The 22071-nt window shown below is 42.9% G+C and overlaps 1 protein-coding gene across 3 annotated transcripts in view; it reads right to left on the reverse strand.

Moving 5' to 3' along the window:
* Positions 1-21665, reverse strand: part of ACOT11 (acyl-CoA thioesterase 11) — a 34209-nt gene extending 12544 nt beyond the window's left edge. Inside the window, exons 1-7 of one of the 3 annotated variants that reach the window (XM_075182122.1) lie at positions 21638-21665; positions 6556-6722; positions 5436-5505; positions 4223-4283; positions 3153-3254; positions 2267-2402; positions 490-649 (exon numbers count right to left, since the gene is read on the reverse strand). In XM_075182122.1, the coding sequence (XP_075038223.1) occupies positions 490-649; positions 2267-2402; positions 3153-3254; positions 4223-4283; positions 5436-5505; positions 6556-6697 (671 nt within the window). In that variant the 5' untranslated portion in view covers positions 6698-6722; positions 21638-21665. Of the gene's footprint in view, positions 1-489; positions 650-2266; positions 2403-3152; positions 3255-4222; positions 4284-5435; positions 5506-6555; positions 6723-8914; positions 9007-21637 lie in introns of those variants that run through there. The other 2 variants (XM_075182121.1, XM_075182120.1) reach the window with 2 other exon arrangements.
* Between the last annotated feature and the right edge of the window lie 406 nt (positions 21666-22071).

Genomic DNA, 22071 nt, shown 5'->3' on the forward strand with positions numbered 1-22071 from the left:
TGTTTTTATTATGTTTATTTATGTCGATTTTACAGTCATGTTCACATTATATATGTCAACATTATGAACATGTAAACATTATGATTGTGCCGACATTTTATATTCAACCTGTTTTTTAGATAGTTGTCAGTAAAAAAATTATATTTACAAACATCGGCAACCCTGTGAGAATCGGTATCCAGCCACAATGATGGTGTAATTATATATCTATATCTATATCTATATCTATATATATATATATATATATATATATATATATATATCACTGACACTGATAGCAGACAGCCTTTTTCACAGTGCCACTTTCATCTGCAACACAACAGTGATCTCGGGGTAAAGTCCTCCCCCAAGCAGACCACTACTACTTGTTTACTGGCATTTCTGCCCACTTGCCCTGTGGGAACACCTTGGTGCAGCTGGTGGAGCATTGTCGAGGAATCTCTGGAATAAAACATGTATCCCCAATTATACAGAATTTAGACATCCTACCTGGCAGCTATTGTGGCAATATTCTCCATCCAGGCCATTATCTGCCCACCAAATGTATTCCCTTGGTGGTTGGCATGAGGAGGCAGCACAAGTTCAACACTCTCCACTCGAGTCTTCTGGGCAAGGACCACTCCATTCAACTCTCCTTCTGGGCTGTGTTCTACAAGACATACATAAGTATTCAATAAACTGGGGGATAAACACAATATTATCATTGTCGACGTCATTAGTTAGACCACATCTCGGTTAAAATGCCTGATGTGTGCCTACCAAAGTACATGGTCTTAAGCAACACAATGGGGGCAATTGCTGAGGAGCAGAATCTTGCACTGTTTGATGGTAGAGGTTGCGCAGCGTGAGAATATTATTTGCCAAGTGCAGGCTAGGTAACCATCCGCTTAGTTTTGTGGAGCAGTGCGAATGGAGATTTCATTTTATGGAGCCAGGTTATCGAAATCAGATAAAGGGGTGGGGAGAGGGCACAAGGACGACGACTGCTGTGCGGAGGGGCAGCTCAGAGCTGATGGAATCGCATCTCGTCCTTTACTTTTAAGGAGATGAATTTTGCACCTTGCACTTTGGTGTACAAGCACTTTTGTCAGCTAACTTTGTGATGTACTATATATATATATATAATAATAAAGGGAGTCAATGTACAATGAGCTATTGTTTAATAAGAAATATAGTAGCTCTGCCAATCAAGTTACAGTCCGACTACTATCCAATAAACCTAAATTAACAGGTAACATTAGGCATCACAAGCTCTGTAGCCAAGTTGCAATAACTACAGAGCTGGAGGACTTCAGCTGACCCCAAAAATCCCAAATTATTCATAACCTAAGGTTTTTGTCTTCCAGTTTCCTAATTACTTATTTGTCTTGATGTCAACCATTTATATCTTAACCATCACCCCTTAGTGTTTTTACATAGAAGTACAACCTTTAAACATGGGGTCATGTTATTTTACAATCTAATGGTTCGCGTAGCGTAAAGAGAGGCTATGCTGGGACAATCTGGACACATTTGGTTCTGGAATGCAGAAAAGGCAAATCAGTTTTGTTCACCAACTTAAAATAGTGGCTTTTGATTGGTCCTCTCACTCACACCACCTCCACCTTGGTTTTCTGCTGGGGCTGTTTAAGGAGTGGAGGAGTCCCGAGGAAAGCTGCATTCAGTAATCCCAACTGTATAATGACCTAACATAACCCACGCTCCTACACCTGAACCTATTCCAAGCTTTAACTCTAGACCTAACATTAGACCAAGGGCTAGATTTACTAAGCTGCGGGTTTGAAAAAGTGGGGATGTTGCCTATAGCAACCAATCAGATTCTAGCTTTCATTTGTTTAGTACCTTCTACAAAATGATAGCTAGAATCTGATTGGTTGCTATAGGCAACATCCCCACTTTTTCAAACCCATAGCTTAGTAAATCTAGCCCTAAGTCTTAATGGCAAGTCTAAAATCTAAACTAACAAAGCCGATATAGCATCACAAAAACCTACATATATTATAACTTGGACCAATGGAAACATTTAAAAGAAATACATATTTTTCTGTACTTTTATATTGATTAAACACAATGAAAACTCTACTATTGGGGTACAGTTGCCCCATGAGGGCCAACTAATATGATCTTTTTCCTCTAAGGGACACATTAGTGGAGATTACAAATTAGAGACAACAGGCAAATATTTGCAGTGTGTGATGAGCAGGCGATAGTACTGGGCATCTCTGCAGTGTGCCCTGGCCACATTAAATAGAGACTGGATTTTTACCATCGTGACGCGTGCTCCTGGTCAGCAGATCCTTGATATTGTCAGTATGAACCAATCTCATGCGACGCCTCTCAGCAGCGATACTATGCTCCAGCTGTTCCTCTTCTGTCAGAGGTGTCAGGGGCTTTAATTTCACCTGCAGGTAGTTATCCATGAACAATAATTCAATATAGTACAAGAAATAATGAGCAGAGACATGTGGGAAGAAGTCATTAAAACTATGCTTTGTCTCGTATTGATAATTACATAATATCGGGGATTCTTTGTACCTGGCCAGGCCCACAATGAAGTTATATCCTATCCCCTCATTTATCACAATACCGTAATATGGTCAGGAATATTTGTGAGTATTAACATACACTCAATAACACTGCCAGGTAAAGGGACTATGGGGGAGAACTGATGGCAGCTGTACTTTATAGTTTTATACATTCATAGCTTAATCTTTACACTAAAACACCTATAATACAAGATTAGAGTCCGCTCTTCTACTCATTGCATTCATTGTAGGTTAAATTATTGCATATGTTTAAATGCTGACATTTCTAAATTTGATTATAGCGATTTTATACATAGTTATGTTTCATTTAAATAAAGTCCACCAAATATAACTATCACAAGTCCACCTGCTAACTATAAGGAGACCAAAATCAAGTGATATAGAAAAGCTTAATATGCCTCCAATAGAAATCAGAGAGGTGACTGTGGTTTAACAAACTAAAAACGACTAGGCTGCAATATATTCATCAAAATGATTAAAACAAATTAAAATTATAAAAAAAAAATATATAAAAAAAAATATTTTCCTTAAAAAAACAATCTGGTTTACCTCTACACTGACATGCACCATACGAACATTAATTAAAAAAAACAATATAAATCTCACTTTTTTATTGTCTTGTGGTTGTGCTACAAACGTAGCAAATGCCTGACACACTTTCCACTCTTTTCCACTGCACAAATCTTCGGAGGTGACATGGATCCCAACCTGGAGAGACACAAATATGTAGCGGCATAATGATCAATACCAAACCTGCTTAAAGTGTACCCATCGCCTACACAGCAGACCTCACACCAAGACGTGTCTCCCAACGCATTTCAAGGTGCAGGTCTACTCTCCACTCTCAGGAGATGTTGCCGCAAACTAGAAGTAGGCCTAGGTATGCGAATGTGGCAGGACAATCTCAAGAGGGGCTTTTTGCAAATGTAACACCGAAGTTCAGGGTTGTACAACTTAAGAACCATCCTTTTCAATAAATTAAAATTTTTCATTATTCTCCTAAACTCTTATGGTTAAATGAGTGATGACATTTTTGTGTGTTTCAAGATTCTTCTTCTTTTTTTACTTTGCCAAGAAGAGGCGGAATGCGTCCCATTAATAGTACAGGCTGTGATCCAATCTCCACCTGCTCAGTGCTAGTGCAAAATTCAGAGTTGTTGCTGAATCAAAATAGCTATAACCCTTCTGCCAAGCAAGAATCACCTCCCCCCCTCCTAAAAAAATTGTGCCCTCTAAACCCACTTATCTAATTTTAATAATCCTGTGCAGGAAATTGAAACTTTGTATTTGTACTGCTGTGTAAAACTATCAACACCGGTTCAGCTACTCCGTAATTTGTAATTAGTGACCAAAACATGATGGATGGAACGCCTGTGCTCTCCTGAATGTGACCCCCAGAGAAACACATACTGTATATGTCACTATTGATCGTAAGGTTGTGAGCAGGGTTCTCTTACCTCTCTGTGTGACTGTAATACCCAGTCTGTTTTATTACTGTGTTGCCAATTGAAAAGCACTGGAGAGCACGCTGGTGTTATATAAATAAATGCATTATGTATATATATTTATTTATACACACACCTTCTGCAAAGCACATGTGATTTAGTGAAATGATTGTATCAAAGCTGTTTCTAGGAAACAGAAAAAACCCACAACAAAACTTCATAGACACAAACCTCCATACTGGAATTAAAAGCTCTGTTCACTTTTGTCTTCAAGTTCACCACTTGTCCCACACTGAAAAAGAAACCACAAACAAACAAACAGGAATAACCAGATTTATTATATCTTTGTTCTTAACATAATCACTCACTCAATATGTTTTACATAACGGAGATGCTTTTTTTTGTTCCTTAGCAGAGTAATATATCCGTTTCAAACCTCCACAATTGGAGTTACCTCTAATGGTAGCCACTGACCCCAAACAATTAAATTACTTTTTGGATCTCAAGCCATACACACACATAAATAAAATGAATTATATATATATATATTTTTTAAAACACGCTCAATAAAATTTTATAAAATAACCCAGTTTTCCATTGAGTCTTATGGTGAAGGTAATTTGCAAAGAACCACAGAGTTCTACCAGTCAACCAACCGTGAATCTTGCACAGGTAGGTTCAAAACCAAATCTTTTATAGAAGAATGATAACCAGATTATATTGAAGGCAACCAGTGTTTGCAATTTGTCCAACATGCCAAAGACAGTCACCTTTGCCATGATGAAAAAGCCTAAAACCAAACAAGGAACAAAAGGTGTATACAATGGGGATTATTATTATTATTAGCTTTTATTTATAAGGCGCAACAAGATGTCTGCACCGCAAAGCAAGGTACAAACAATAAACAGTACAAGGTAAACAATAAACAGTACAAGGTAAACAGTATAGAACGATAAACAAGTAACACTATAGCTTTAGTAACTCTAAGAATAGCTAACGAGGAAGGCAGAGGGGAGGGCAGACAAACAGAGGACACAAAGGGTTAAATGTGGTCAGGGTCGAGAGGAACGAGAGGGAGGACAGGGGATGAGAGGATGAGAACAGACTAGGTGAAATAGTTAAGCGGAGGACTGGTAGGCTTTAGAATAGGTGGGTATTCAAAGCCTGTTTGAAGCTGCACAGACTAGGGGATGGTGTGATGGAACGAGGGAGGAAGATCATTTCAACGGAGGGGGGCAGCACGGAACATTCCACTAGGCTACGGAAACTTACATAATGTAGGCTTTAAGAAATAAATCCTACAGCAACAAAATATAGCTTAGGGTTTGTTTTTTTTTTTGTTTTTTACAGCTCAGGAGTGCACCAGCGATCTGGGAATGTTTAGTAAGAAAATCTTTATAGCCAAACTCGTAATATTAGCTACACAAAACAGAAATGCCAATACCTGATTGTATGCTCAAAATAGATGTCATCCATAGAGGCAGTGACGCAAGGGCACCCCGCATGCCTCTCAGCTGAAAAAAATGAGAGAAAGGGTCACACTATATATCGGTACATCAACTACTGTATTGTGTTGCTTAGAAGCTATTTATATAATGATGTTTTCTGTCTTTTTTTTTGTTTCATTGCAATAAAAAAGGAAGGCACAGCAACTAGTAAAGTTAATCACAGATGAATGTTAACATAAATGTTGACCCCTACCAATAAGGCCTGTTATACTGGCTTGAACCGTGACTACAACTTCCACTAAGAGACCTTCGGGTGATACCAATCATGCAGGGAGGGAACAGCGTCCCCATTTAATAAAATAATTGAATTCTAGCAAGGTTTTTTTTTTTTTGCATAGAGGCATGGTTTGGTGATTTCCATGTTTGAACATTTGTGGTCTTCATAGGGAATAGTATTTGGTCAACCACATAATTCAGAACCTTTCCTCCAAATGGGGAAATCTGTAGAACAGAGCCAACGTAGGGCGCTTCAAGGATACATATTGGAAGCGCACAGGGGTGTATGGGGATAGATAAATGTGCAGTGGACAATGGCAACCTTTATTGTCTGGTCCACATTGGGGACAGTCACAGGAAGCAAGTCTCAGGGAGACACCTCTCCATGATCACCTCTTTTGCCCAAAAGCAGAAAAAATGAGGATGTCTATGATTCAAGCATGGAGGTGATGCAGTGGGTTAGGTACTGGTTGGCGTGGTCACTGGGCTTCTGAAGGATGGGTGTAGAGCATCTGGGTCTACCCCCTCCACAGAAAGTCTGAGACAACAGTATGAATGGTCTTAAAAAACCTATTAGGTATTGACTAAGGCATGGATCTAAATAGGTGTAACAATGTTTGCAAATCATTTTTTTGTGTTGTTATCTTTTTATGATTTAGGCTTCAGACACTGCTATTATCCAGGGTATATCTTAAACAAAATATTCTTACAATCTACAGTATAAGGTTAATTGCAATATTCTCATAATGTACACTAGGGAATACATTATAACGTGTATTACCGATTACATAGGAAGTATTCTAAGTAGATGGTCACTGATAAGAAGGCCCACGCTCTCACCTGACAGGCAGGCGGCCGTGTCTATCCATTTCAGCAGCTGTCCGGTACTCAGTTGACCGCGGTGGTTGGCGTGACATGGAAGCACCATCTGACTCATGTGCACCTCTGTGGGGTTCCGTACATCTCCCCCGCTGCTCGCCATTGTGAAGTGTGCGAACGCTAGTCACCTAGGAACAATACACAGTTCTCAATACCTGCCTTTAAATGCTTAAAATGTACTAAATCAATCAGAACTGTCCAGATGCTTAGTGAGGTAAGAATCTAAGTTTCATTCATTACATTTCTCAGCAAGTCCATAGAAATATGAAACCTGCTTTCAGCTCACAGGCTGAAAGCCCCTTATCAAGACCCTCTTTCCTTCCAAACCTTCCCTCTTTACAGTTGTAAAGCTCAGTATGGATAAACTCATGTATTACCTAGCAGAGTCCGTTTGCCTCCTAAATGTATAGTATGATTGGCCTTGTAGGTTTCAGTTCTTTGTTATGTATGTAGCGGTTTATAACATACTGTGTTTTATGATATGTACTCGCTGCACAATATGACATCTCGATCTCAAGTGCCACCCATGCGCCAACTACGTACATAGCCAGGAAAGCTCTCACTCTGTTCAATCCCTCCCAACGCTGCTCTGCAAACGCCCTCTTGATCCATAAGCTTGTGTACCTTGTCTTAAACCAAGGTGTACAGCGACAATGAAGGCGATTGTGTACTGCGCCAAGAACATTTTAGGTTTCCTATATGATCTCCACTAGAGGCGACCATTTTTTTTGGGGTTAAACCAACATCCATGAGAATTCTGCTTATTAGTTCAGTAGAAACTAGTTAAATATTGATTTATGTTTTAAACGAACGAAGAGCGTGCGGGGAAATGATAATTTATTACATTTCACGTTTGCATATTTGAATGTATTTTTGTTATAGTATCCATTTAAAATATAAACACCATATTACTGCAATATAAAATAATGGAAGCAATAAAAACGTATAGGCCGTTTAGGTTTCTACAAAAATTTTCAGTTCCACCAGTTTGTTGGGATGTGTCGACGTCACATTCTGATGTGAGCTCATAGATCTGAATATTATACAGGCATCGGGATGATGGATCCTGGCGCCTGCAAATCTCTGCTCTATATACCGCAGGACAGGAAAATAAATAGAAAAATAAGAAAAGATGTTGCAGCTACTGCTACTTCTTCAGCGACGGTGGGAACATCAGTGTGACGTCAGGTCACACCGAACCATCACTCATCGAAAGGAGAAGGGAGGATCACATGATCGCAGGGATGAAGCAATGATTGACAGCTGCCTGGCTGTCACAGGAAGATCACATGATCGCAGGGGAATGATTGCTCTGCCCCTGCGATCGCATTCTTCCTTACCAGGGGGCCCGCTGTCCTCCAGTCCCGGCGTCACCATGACAACCAGGTTGAAGACAGCAGCGAAGACGTCGGGACTGGAGGACAGCGGGCCCCCTGGTAAATGTGTGCCGCCGGGCCCCCTGGTGAGCCCAGGCCCGGTACAAGAGTACCCCCTGTACAGGGCCATCAGGGGGGATGATGGCCCTGCTAGGGTCTCAATAATTTATTCAAGGCACCCCTAAGCCAAAATACTTACCAAGTAGTCCCCCGCCTTGCTTACCACCGGCCCTGGATGTGGCAACCCTGTGAGATCGCTGTGGCACCCCAGGGAGCCGTGGCACACAGTTTGGGAACCACTGATCTAAGCACATGTTCATGTGCCACATCCTTTTACTAAAATGATTCAGACAAAATAGTGTATGGAAGTGGTCAGGATAACTCGAGGCAGCACGAAAGTGTGATAAGATCACACTTGGGACATCCAATGTACCCGGAGTCATAGCATGACATCCACAGGAACTACTGAATGACATAGAACAGTAAATAGAGTTACCAGGTCAAATACTTAAAACCAAATACAATAAAAACACAGAAAAGCCTTGCTGCACAGCCCCAAAGCATGCAGTTCAGATGTAGCCTGCAGATTTACATAAAATCAATTGCATATGAACTGTCTGCAATACTCTCATACAGAGTGTAAAATGTCATGTTTGCAGAGTTTGAATTACCTATTCTGGCAACCCTTTCAGTATATGTTACATGATACTGTGTACTGTACAACCATATGTGAGACATATATAAAGCCTAGGGTGTGACACAAAGTATATCTATGAGCAATATGCACAAGTACACAGTACAAGGTTGTGTACACACAGCTGTGAGTGGCTGCATTATACAGTGTATGAAGAACGTACAGAGCTGCTAATGAGAGAAAGGTGAGAGAAGTTCTGCAGAAGTGCAGCTGATCATTACAGAGTAAATGAATATAAAGTAGACTTTACTGTCACATCAGTCAGTCAGTGTCCCCTGTCCACCTGCTCCTGTCCTCTGAGATCGGCATAGTTGCTGTGTCCCCTCCCTCATAGGCTCCCAGCCAAGCCTTAATCCAGTACAACAGGCGTGGAACAAACCTTAAACCGGCAGAGCCTGGTGTGACCAGGATACATTGCATTTGCCTTTCTCTGTCGCTTTTTTGCAGGAATAAAATACATTAGTTTCTTGCAATTCATGTGCACGGTGCTCAGCAGCACAGAGGCTATCAGCAAGGACAAGATCATCTAGTCTTAAACTTCTCAATAGAACTCTAAAGTTTCTTCACTGTTGCAAAATATCCGGGACACATCAGACAAGCACACTGAGGTTCAAATAATCTTATTGCAGGGTTTTTATATAAAGCCACATTGCTCCATTTTATAGTGTATCAATCAATGCATTGTTTTTTTGGATTGTTAATTGTCAATAATTACACTTTCAGTGTGGCTGCCATTGCCCCTTTAAATTGAGTTTTGCATTTAGAAGACAACTGCTGCTTTAACAGACTGGGGAAGTCTGGGTAAAAAAAAGGAAAATATTTGCTGTTGTGATTTTAGTAAATGATATGTCAGCCTTAAAATGGCATAATAGTAACTAGATTACTCTTTCTGCACTACAAATGTGACACAACGGAATAGATTTATTTATGTAGGTGGGACAGTGATAATACTTGTCCGATCTGTGTTCCTTAATCTAATACTGAGTACCTCAGAGGTTACTATAGGTCAAAACTTAATATTCACTACATGCTTGTGCCTCCTACACGCAGACATCAGCTAACCACATGGTATTGATGAGGTAATAATCTGGACAGTTCAGCCTTTCTTTCATTTTATTGAAAGGAAGAGTCTATAGAGCCAAAAAAATTAAGCAGAAGAGACAAGGTCTGCTTGCAATATAAAAAAAATGCTATAATATTGCTCAATACTCTGTAGTTGATGTTGGTGCTGTAAGATGTGTTTACAGGACAGGTATAGGGAAAAATGTTTTAAAGCAATTTTGCACGTCATATGCAGTCCAGTTATACTTCTATCCTCATCATGACATGTTTGTTGAATATATTCTATTCATTTTTCAGCATATATTAAGGGATTTTGGGCGTACAGAAAGAAAGGGGGATTGGAGAGAGAATATGAACAGCATAGTGGATCACACAAGAACATTAACTTCTGTAGACACAATGGGCCTGATTCATTAAGGAAAGTAAGGCAAAAAAGAAGTACGTTTTCTTCTGGACTAAACTATGTTACAATGCAAGGGGTGCAAATTAGTTTATAATTTTGCACATAGGTTAAATACTGGCTGTTTTTTTCATGTAGCACACAAATACTTGATAGCTTTATTTGTACACTGAAATTTAAAGCTGATCTAAGACATGCCCTACCCTAACTATAAATCTGTCCCCACAGTTTACATTTATCTCCCCTTCCAATACAACATGGTTTTGCCCAAGTGCAAAGTTACTCCTTTCTGTTGCTTTATTTACCTTAATGAATCAAATCCAATATATTCAGTACTAAAATATGTTAGAAACATCTCTACTATTTTTATATTGGAATCATCATAGTGAATTGTTACAGAACACAACCTAGGGGTAAGGATGAGATATATCCCATGGTGGAGTAATGCTATGGTCAATTGAGAAGGGCTGAAAGGAATGGGGGGAGGCATAGGTACTTGGTCTAAATTATCTGCTCTCCAAGCTGAATTATAGGCCAAAATTTAGTGCTGGGGGTGCCTTACGGTGTTTGAACCAAGGGGACCAATTGGTTGTAAATTTAACTGAAGCGCAAGTCATTACACAGGTTACATGTCCATCTCAATTCTGGAGACATACCATATTTTGGGCAGCACGGTGGCTCAGTGGTTAGCACTTCTGCCTTACAGCACTGGGGTCATGAGTTCAATTCCCGACCATGGCCTTATCTGTGAGGAGTTTGTATGTTCTGCCCGTGTTTGCGTGGGTTTCCTCCGGGTGCTCCGGTTTCCTCCCACACTCCAAAAACATACTGGTAGGTTAATTGGCTGCTAACAAATTGACCCTAGTCTGTGTCTGTTTGTCCCTGTGTGTGTGTTAGGGAATTTAGACTGTAAGCCCCAATGGGGCAGGGACTGATGTGGGTGAGTTCTCTGTACAGCGCTGCGGAATTAGTGGCGCTATATAAATAAATGGTGATGATGATGATGATATTTTCTCTATTATTGATGAGACAGGAAGGATGGGGCTTTTTCCAGCTATAGGCAGTCTGGCATTTAACAGCATTAAGTATGTGCCAAATACGTTTCTGTGTATGTTTTGGAGTGTCGGGTATGGTCGGTAGTAGCAGAGAGTATGAGACGGAGGCTGACATGTGAATGTTCCTGATATTAAATATGAGGCAAGAACCCCCTCTGCACATTGTGACTAGCTCCAGCACCTCCACCAGATTTGAGGTAGGGTACCCACCCATCTGCAGAGCAGCCAACATTGCTTAGTGAAGTCTCATGGGTGCTAGATATAATCTTAGATAAACACTCAGTGGCCGCTTTATAAGGTACACCATTCTACCACTGGGTAAGACCCCCAGAACAGCCTGAACTCATTGTGGCATAAATTCAATAAGATGCTGGAAACATTTCTTAGATTCTGGTCCACGACGACATGACATTATCGCACAGTTGTAGATTTGTTGGCTGCACATTCATGTTGCCAATCTCCCGTTCCATGACATCCCAAAGGCGCTCTACTGGATTGAGATGTGGGATTGGATTCCATTGGAGTATACTGAACTCATTGTAACCAGCTTGAGATGACGTGTGCTTTGTGACATGGGGCATTATCCTGCTGGAAGAAGCCATTAGAACAGGGGTTGGCAACCTTTTTCTATCGGAGTGCCGGCTAAAATCTAGTTAAGCCCAGGTGTGCCAGTTGTGTGTGTGTGTGTGTGTGTGTATATATACATATATATACACACACACATACATACATACATACAGAGCTGCCTAGAGAAATTCATGGCCCCAGTACAGCAACTCCATGGGTCCTCCCTTATAGTTAAGCATGGTTAAAAAAATGTTGTGCCGCCGCAACATTTTTTACCATGCAAGTGGTCGTACAATTGGGGGTGTGGCAGTACATCATTGGGGGCGTGTCTAGCAGGTGAAAAGCACCAGGCCACGCTCTTACAGAAAAATGCATTACTCACACATGCCCCCTTGCTCAGCAGTTTTGCTCACATATGTCCCCTCTGCTCACATGCTTTAATCACACGTGCCTCTCTTTGCCCACATGCTTTAATCACACTTGCCCCCCCTCTGCCCAGCACCTTTAGTCACACATGCCCCTCTCCACAGAGCCGGATTTAGACCTTATAGGGCCCTAGGCAAGATACTGGTTTGGGGCCCCCCTCCGTGAAACAATCCATAGCACTACTTTTTTTGTTTTGTTTTTAAAGCATGGATTATATTAACTTTTAATACCTACTAGAAAAGATAGTGCAGACAAAGTTATAACAAAAAATATTAACTTTTAATTAAATCCTTACATAAAAAAAGAGTGCAAACAATGTTGTACATAGCTTTAATCTTTTATAATGATTACTTTTCATTACTCACATTTGCTGATGGTTGCTATTATTGGTCCAACTCTGCGCAGTCTACCTCGATCCTCCGTATGATGTCACTTCATTCCCTGCACGCCCAGTCCAGGCACACTGGGCCTGCGCACGATCTCACAGCTCCCTCCTACAAAAATGATTTTTGGCAAATAAGTTGGAGAAGTATAGAAGAGAAAAAAAATGTCCCCACTTTATCACTTTTGTTCCTTCTTCACACTGTTTCCCCTTTAGTACACTCTACTCCCTTCATCATCACACTGTGCCCTCCATCATGCTTTTGCCCTTTAATCATCACACTGCACCCTTCACCATCACACTGTGCCCTCCATATTTTTGCCCCCCTTGTTTATTTCCCCTAACAGTGCCCTCCATGTTTTTGTTCCACATGTCTCTTGTTTCCCCTCACCCTCTGTGCCCTTCATGCTTATTCCACCTTTCTCTTGCCCCTCTGTGCCCTTAATGCTTATTCCACCTTTCTCTTGCCCCTCTGTGCCCTTGATGCTTGTTCCACCTTTCTCTTGCTCCTCTGTGCCCTCCTTGCTTGTTCCACCTTTCTCTTGCCCCTCTGTGCCCTTAATGCTTATTCCACCTTTCTCTTGCCCCTCTGTGCCCTTGATGCTTGTTCCACCTTTCTCTTGCCCCTCTGTGCCCTTGATGCTTATTCCACCTTTCTCTTGCCCCTCTGTGCCCTTGATGCTTATTCCACCTTTCTCTTGCCCCTCTGTGCCCTTAATGCTTATTCCACCCTTTTCTTGCCCCTCTGTGCCCTTAATGCTTATTCCACCCTTTTCTTGCCCCTCTGTGCCCTTAATGCTTATTCCACCCTTTTCTTGCCCCTTTGTGCCCTTAATGCTTGTTGCACCTTTCTCTTGCCCATCTGTGCCATCCTTGCTTGTTCCACCTTTCTCTTGCCCATCTGTGCCATCCTTGCTTGTTCCACCTTTCTCTTGCCTCCTTGTGCCCTTAATGCTTATTCCACATTTCTCTTTCCCCTCACCCTATGTGCCTCCGTAAGTTAACTTACCTTTCAATTGCCTTTTTTTCTTTTCTGTTCTCTTCTGTTCTTCTTGTCTTTTCTTTTTTCCTGTATGGCGCGCTGCCGCTGTACCTCCTCTCTGCTCCAGCAATGCTCCTGCTCCTCGCGGAATCTTCAATGAAAATGACGTCGGGCGTGATGACGTCACGCCCGACATTCAGTGGGAGAGAGGAGGAGAGGAGACTGCCGGGAGCTGGTGCACGGTCAGCTGATTTTTTTGATTTTTTTTTCTTAAATAAATTTTCGCCTCCAGTTCTTGTTTATTATGCGGACAGAGGGGAATGGCAGGCGGAGGGGAGCGCCCCTCTGCCTTTCCTACCCTGCTAATCGTCGGCTCTGGAAGGGCCCTCTGGGGACCGCTAGGCCCTAGGCAGCTGCCTAGGTTGCCTAGCGGGAAATCCGGCCCTGCCTCTCCATCACCTTTCGTCACAAATGCCCCCTCTCCAGCACACCTTCTTCTTACCTTATTCTCCACTGCACAGCATGGGAAGATATCCAGCAGCCCGCCGAGTACTATGTGACCACTGCAGTCACATGACCTGGCATCTGAAGGTACCTGAGCTGAAGGGGATTTAGCCACTACTGATCCCCCTGCACTCAATAATTATTTTTTTTAAAAAAAGTACTTTTAAAATATATATTTTTTTTCAAAATTAGGTCTCCAGAGGGGACTCGGGCCACCAAGCAGGCCCAGGCAATTTGTAGCCGTCCCCTCCCCTCTCGGCGGCTATATATATATATATATATATATATATATATAATTATTTCTCATTTTATAAGGCTAATATCATATTAAGAGTAAGGGACCAGCAAAAAAAAATGTTATGCCGCACAGTAGTGCCCCAGTTCACATCATACCTCATAATTGTGCCCCCAATTCATCTTATGCCACATAGTTGTGCCCCTAATTCATACTTTGTCACAGTTGCCCCCAGAAACACATAATATGCCACAGTTGCCCCCAGAAACACATAATATGCCACAGTTGCCCCCAGAAACACATAGTATGCCACAGTTGCCCCCAGAAACACATAGTATGCCACAGTTGCACCCAGAAACACATAATAATCCACAGTTGCCCCAGAAACACATAGTATGCCACAGTTGCCCCCAGAAACACATAGTATGCCACAGTTGCCCCCAGAAACACATAGTATGCCACAGTTGCCCCCAGGAACACATAGTATGCCACAGTTGCCCCCAGAAACACATAGTATGCCACAGTTGCCCCCAGGAACACATAGTATGCCACAGTTGCCCCCAGAAACACATAGTATGCCACAGTTGCCCCCAGGAACACATAGTATGCCACAGTTGCCCCCAATACATTTTATGCCACAGTAATGTCCCCAATGACTCTTATGACCTCAGAATTGCATAAAAAAATGTTTAGGACACTAATAAATTAATAAAAAATTATATAATTCTATACTTACCTCTTCCAGGCGTGATCCGGTCCGCAAAGGTGCTTGGGAGGAACTGCGCAGCCGACACTGAACTGCTGCGCAAGCGCAGCAGTTCAGCTCTTCTCCGGCTGTCATTTTTAATAAATGACAGCCGGAGAAGTGCTGAACTGTTGCGATTGCGCAGCAGTTCAGTGTCGGGGAAGGAATGACAGCCGGAGAAGAGCTTGCGTAGCAGTTCAGCTCTTCTCCGGCTGTCATTTAGACAGCGGACGGCGTGCCAGGACTCAGGGGACTGCGTGCCACCCCTGCATTAGAAGATGGGTGGACTGTGCACATAAAGGGACAAACATGGTCAGCAACAATACTCAGATTGGCTGTGGCATTTAAATGATGCTCTATTGGATTAAGGCACCCAATGTGTGTGATTACACCACCACCATCAAGCTACAGCATTGACACAAGTCAGGATGGATCCATGGATTCATGTTGTTTACCTCAAATTCTTACCCTACCATCTGCATGACAGACCAGGCAACTTTTTTCCAATCTTCACCTGTCCAGGTTGGTGAGTCTGTGCCTACTGTAGCCTCAGTTTTCTGTTCTTAGCTGACAGGAGAGGAGCCTGGTGTGGTCTTCTGCAGCTGTAACCCATCCACTTCAGAGTTCAACGTGCTGTGCTTTCAGAGATTCTCTTCTGTATACCACCAATGGTTATTGGAGTTACTGTCACCTTCCTGTCAGCAGGAACCAGTCTGACCATTCTCTAGTGACCTCTCCCACTAACAAGGTGCTTTTGACCATATAACTGCCCCCCACTGGATGTTTTTTTTTTTTGCGCACCATTCCCTGTAAACCCTAGAGACTGTTGTATGTGAGAATCCTAGGAGATCAGCAGTTTCTGAGATACTGAAACCACCCCGTCTGGCACCAACAATCATTCCATGGTCGTAGTCACTTAGATCACATTCCTTTCCCCATTCTGAGGTTTGGTCTGAACAACAACTGAACCTCTTGACCATGTCTGTATGCTTTTATGCAAGGAGATGCTGCAACATGATTGGCTGATTAGATATTTGCATTAATAAGCAGGTGTACAGGTGGCCACTGATTGTGTATGTGTGTGTGAGGAGACAATGCGTTATTAGGAGGGTAGGAAGAGAGATATGAGGAGGCAATGAGAGAGATATGAGGGGGCAATGAGAGATATATGAGAAGGCAATGAGAGAGATATGAGGGGGCAATGAGAGAGATGTGAGGGGGCAATGAGAGAGATGTGAGGGGGTAATGAGAGAGATATGAGGGGGCAATGATAGAGATATGAGGAGGCAATTAGAAAGATATGAGGAGGCAATGAGAGAGATATGAGGAGGCAATGAGAGAGATATGAGGAGGCAATGAGAGATATATGAGAAGGCAATGAGAGAGATATGAGGGGGCAATGAGAGAGATATGAGGGGGCAATGAGAGAGATATGAGGGGGCAATGAGAGACATATGAGGAGGGCAATGAGAGAGATGTAAGGGGGCAATGAGAGACATATGAGGAGGGCAATGATAGAGATATGAGGAGGCAATGAGAGAGATATGAGGGGGCAATGATAGAGATATGAGGAGGGCAATGAGAGAGATGTGAGGGGGCAATGAGAGAGATGTGAGGGGGCAATGAGAGAGATATGAGGGGGCAATGATAGAGATATGAGGGAGCAATGAGAGAGATATGAGGGGGCAATGAGAGAGATATGAGGAGGGCAATGAGAGAGATATGAGGGGGCAATGAGAGAGATATGAGGAGGGCAATGAGAGAGATATGAGGGGGCAATGCGTGAGATGTGAGGGGGCAATGAAAGAGATATGAGGGGCAATGATAGAGATATGAGGGGGCAATGAGAGAGATATGAGGAAGCAATGAGAGAGATATGAGAGGGCAATGAGAGATATGAGGGGGCAATGGGAGAGATATGAGGAGGGCAGTGTTTGTTTATGTGTGTATATAGTACAATATTGTATATATAGTAGATATAGATATATGTATATATAATCTATCTAATGTAAGTTAATTGCATTGCAGGCCACTTGTACTTGTTAGTATCAACTTGTGGTCCCTCTCATCAGTTCCAACATTTCAAAATAGTTTTAATGGATACTTAGCCGTCTATTCAATTAGGTGCAGGTTTGCCTTGCACATAATTTGCATGTAATGTACCGGCGAGCAATTGAATTACAAAACCTGTGGTACTAATCACCTCTGAAAATATGGTGCAAAAATTGGTAAAATCATGCCCTATTTTCAGTCGCAATCAGTACATCGGATCTTATAATTGAATTATTCTCCGGTACATTGCATACAGAGAAATGACGTGTGAGGGAACTTGCATCTACTAGGGCAGCACAATGGCTTAGTGGTTAGCACTTATGCCTCACAGCACTGGGGTCATGAGCTCCTACTTGAACTTATCCTCTCTAATCTTGGGCATGGCTACTGTTGCAAGTACACAATTAGCTTCTCCCTTTGGGAAAGAAATGAGCACTTATGCTTCATAGCACTGGGGTCATGAGTTCAATTCCCGACCATGACCTTATCAGTGTGGAGTTTGTATGTTCTCCCCGTGTTTGTGTGGGTCTCTTCTGGGTGCTCCGGTTTCCTCCCACACTCCAAAAACATACTGGTAGGTTAATTGTCTGCTATCAAAAAATTGACCCTAGTCTGTCTGTCTGTGTGTGTGTTAGGGAATTTAGACTGTAAGCTCCAATGGGGCAGGGATTGATGTGGGTGAGTTCTCAGTACAGCGCTGCGGAATTAGTGGCGCTATGTAAATAAATGATGATGGTGATACTTGACTCGCCCCCTTAGCTGTGGAGCAAGTGCCATCTAATCACATCAAACGTAATACTGACTCATTGGACCTTGGAGCACTGTAAATTAGGGACAGTGGGCAACTAAGGGCTCTGCCCCACTCTGCTCTATTCCAGCATCAGTTTATAATGTTGTAGTATTTATTTGAGAGATCACAGCTTGATAACAAGTCATCTCCGGGGAATTTAATATGCACTTTTAAGAAAGAAAGTCTACAGTGTTAGTTTACAATCATAATCGAATAGGTGTGTCTGCAAATATATGCATTGCTAATTTACTGGATGTTTTGTGTGCTGGAGAGATTCCAATTCAGCAGAGAAGTTTCATCTACCTACAAATATGCATCAATAGTGCAATCTAGTGGTGAACAGAAAATATTGTCTCTGTATATAGCTGAAAATATCATCTGAAAATATAACTGAAAATAGCTGGAAATATAATATAATATCAAAAGAAAATTACAGCTAAAATATAACTTGTTCCTAATGCATATGTATGTCATTGATTAAGTCCTTCTATACGCGGGGACAGCGCTCTCTGACTTGACTTTGAATGGGAATTCGCAAGCGCTCAGGTCCGCAGACTTATAGGCATCTGTCATAAATGAATTACTTTATGTAAAATAAATTCCAACAGGGACACTTTTTACTTTATTTTTATTGTTAAGTTATATAAATGCTGTATAGCATACACCAGATTTCTCCTCCGGACAGGTACTGGTGAAAAACAAATGATATATGTATAGCATTAAGCGATTTACATCATACTTGCCTACTCTCCAGGAATTTCCGGAGGCTCCCAAATTTCGGGGAGTCCTCACAGACTCCTGGAAGAGTAGGCAAACCTCCCAGACCCTGTAAAATGCTGAAATTCACAGCATTGAATAGCGGGGGGCAGGGTTTAATTGCGCAATTAAGCCCCCCACTATGCAATACCTTGAATTTCTGTATTTTATGGTAGGGGCGGGGGTATAATGACGTAATGACGTCATTTCACCCCCTCCTACCCTCTGTCACATGATCTGTACTCCGATTTAAAAAGTAGGCAAGTACGATGTAGTTTTTAGTAATATTTGATTTGTAACTTGCAATAAAAACAAAACTGATTTAAAATCTAAACTGTTCTTGCAAGAAATAAAAACCACAAGATAGATAGATATAATATATACGTATATATTATGTGCAGGGCCGGTTAACCATAGGGCTAACTGGGCTACAGCCCAGGGGCCTATGGCATCCAGGGGACCCTTGAAAGTGCTCAGCAGCAGTATTGATCGGTCGGGGGCGGGGGCGCCCCCAGCCTGATCAGTGCTGCTGAGCACTTTCACTGCGGTCCTTCTCCGGTGCGCTGTAGTCTCCTTACTGAGGAGATCTCATGAGTCTCACTCTCACGGGATCTCAGTAAAGAGCGTACAGCGCGCCGGAGAAGGAGGTAAGTGCCGGGGGGGGGGGGGGGGGGCGCGGGCAGCTCGGATCACGGGGTGGGGGGCCCTCACGGGGGAATGGAGGCCCCCTTAGCCCAGGGGCCTCCATTCCCTTAATCCGGCCCTGATTATGTGTATGCGTGTGTGTGCGCACGTGTGTGTAGGACATGGCTGGAATTGCCAACAACCACCCAATTAACGACCTCCAAGATCCTAACAGTCATGGCCTAGCTGTCGCCTGGGTATAGTTTATCAGCGTTAGCATAAGGCAGATGGAGTCGTTGTCTTACTAGTGGACTATTGATGCATATTTGTAGGTAGATGAAACTTCTCTGCAGCCATAGGATTGTCCATGTTACACTCACAGAAGATATCTATGAGTCAGGGTTAGCGCTGGCTTTCCTAAGGGGCGGAGTCTAACAAACTCCCCCCCCCCCCACCAGTCCTCATCAAGAACTTCCGCAAGGCAGGATGGATTTTACTGCTGGTGGTCTGCAGATCGCGGCCCTTAGGTTAGCCCACTGACATGATAGGTGATAGACGGGTGGTAGTAGCAAAAGGTCAAAGGCTGGGCCAGGAAAGCACACACTCATGTTAGCGGACTCGTACTGCAACGAGGCAAGGCAGACGAGACCCCTACAGGTAAGCCAGATCTAGTACGCTGAAGCAACACAGCGCACACAGGGAGATACGAGGCTGTTGTCAGTAGGATCGGTTGGTCTGATACACTAAAGCAATACCGCACATAGGAGATCCGAAGCCATAGTCAAAGGACAGTTGGGTCGGATCCACTGGAGCACAGGAAGCACAAAGGATATCCAAAGCTGTGGTCAATATGGATAGCTGGTTCAGATACAATGGAGCGCAGTAAGCAGAAGGGATATTCAGAAGCAGGATCTAAACAAGCCAAAGGTCATACACAGGAAACCAGGAGAATACACAAGGCAGGAAGACAAGGACGCTAGGCAGAAAGCCTGTTGCTCTGACACAGGCAATGTGTCAGAGCGTGTCTGAAATAGAAAAAGGGAATTCAAATTCTCATCCATAGTCACATGACCGCAGCGAACCGCGTCGCCTGCCCAGATATAACAGGGCAGGCGGCAGTAACCGGGAGCAGGTCAATTTCTAATAGTCCAGAAAAAGTGTAAAATGCAGGAACTCTCTCATATGGGAAAAGTCTAACCTCCCCCAGTGTCATTGCTATCTCTAGTTCCAGGTGGTAACTTCCACAGTGGTTCTCCTCCAGTGGCTTTAAGAAGCAGGTTTTCCAGTAACTTCTAGTAGTGGTTGTGCTCCTGTCTGGTGCTAGCTGTGACAAGGCCTTGACTATATGTGGGAGTCAGTGGATTGTTCCCCTTTGCTCCTCAGACTGACTTCCACTGACTTGGATCCTGTCCTCGTGCCTGAAAAAGTTGGCTGCTATTCCATATTTTGGTCAACTTTTGCTTCAGGACACTTTCCAAATGCTGATATTTACTCTTATGCTTTCCTGACATTAGCTGTGCCAGGTCCCTTGGCTGATAGCGGGAGAGGCCAACTCCTTTCCTACAACTCTCTGAGGGCCAAACGCTGGCTATGGGCCTTGACAATTAATAGCGGATCTTCTCTTGGGATTATCTGTCTCAGGGGTAATATCTGGCTCTCTGCTGGGTTTTGAGTGAATCCTGGAAACTTAAGTGCTGGTTGCAGTCTCTATTTCTGCATTTGGGCAGAATTCAAAAGTCCTTGACAAGTGACTGACTAAACCTCTTCAACTGTAGTCAGTCATCTCAGCATCCAAGAATCATCATCATCATCATCAACATTTATTTATATAGCGCCAGCAAATTCCGTAGCACTTTACAATTGGAATAACTTGTTCTGCATCTTTAGAGTTTTAGGCTATAGACTCAGAAGATCAATTCACAACTTCACCCACCTCAATGCCCGTCTGTGTCCAGCCATCCTTGGCCTACTGTGGAGTAGAGCTTAATGCAATAGGCTGTTGGATTGCATTGAAAAAATTAAACTGCTCAGTAACTAATACAATGTTTGTTTTCTCTCTCCTAGTGCATTGACTGCAGCACAGCAGGAATGTATAAATTCAATTGTTAGTGCGCTGCAGGCTTCAGACCAGGACAAGTCAGTTCAGAACTGGGAGAACCCGTATTTTGTACTGAGTGGTTTAAGTAAATAGAATACAGTGCAGAGAACAACAGTACAAGCCTGTCCTCAACCAACAGTGAGGAATGTATAGAAAAGCTGCCTGATAGTGGGAGGGGGCAGGATAGACTGCAGAACAGACACATATCTTTAAATACTTCTGCAATTAACTTTCCTGGGCAAAGTATTTGTCACACATTGCACCAGCTAACCTGCATTTTGGTCCCTGTTCTTACCTGCTTCCCTTGGTTCTCCCTCCCTGCATTCGCTTGCTGGTCTGAACTGAGCATGCGCACAACTGGTCTTTTCATAACGTCCTGCATTCTCTTGATTGGATAATTGCCTGTCAGCTCTGTCTATTTAAAGCACCTGCTTCTCTACCTAGTTGCCAGATCTTCAGGTCTCCTTACCCGTTAGGATGCTGTTCCCTCTGGCTCCTGTCTGCACATCGATATCCTGTGTTACGTGTTCTACAATCAAGACCTGTGGTATTATTGCAAGAACCTTGTGCCTCATTACTGGTCCTGTTCTCAAGCTATTCGCTTTCCAGGGATCTCAGTGTATCAGTTCTCTGCAGTTCACCACCTCTCAGTTGGTATCCTGTGTTACCCGTTAGACGATCAAGACCTGCGGTATTGTTGCAGGAACCTCGTGCCTCATAATCCGTCCT

Source organism: Mixophyes fleayi, chromosome 8, assembly GCF_038048845.1.
Source record: "Mixophyes fleayi isolate aMixFle1 chromosome 8, aMixFle1.hap1, whole genome shotgun sequence".
Taxonomy (NCBI): Eukaryota; Metazoa; Chordata; class Amphibia; order Anura; family Limnodynastidae; genus Mixophyes; species Mixophyes fleayi.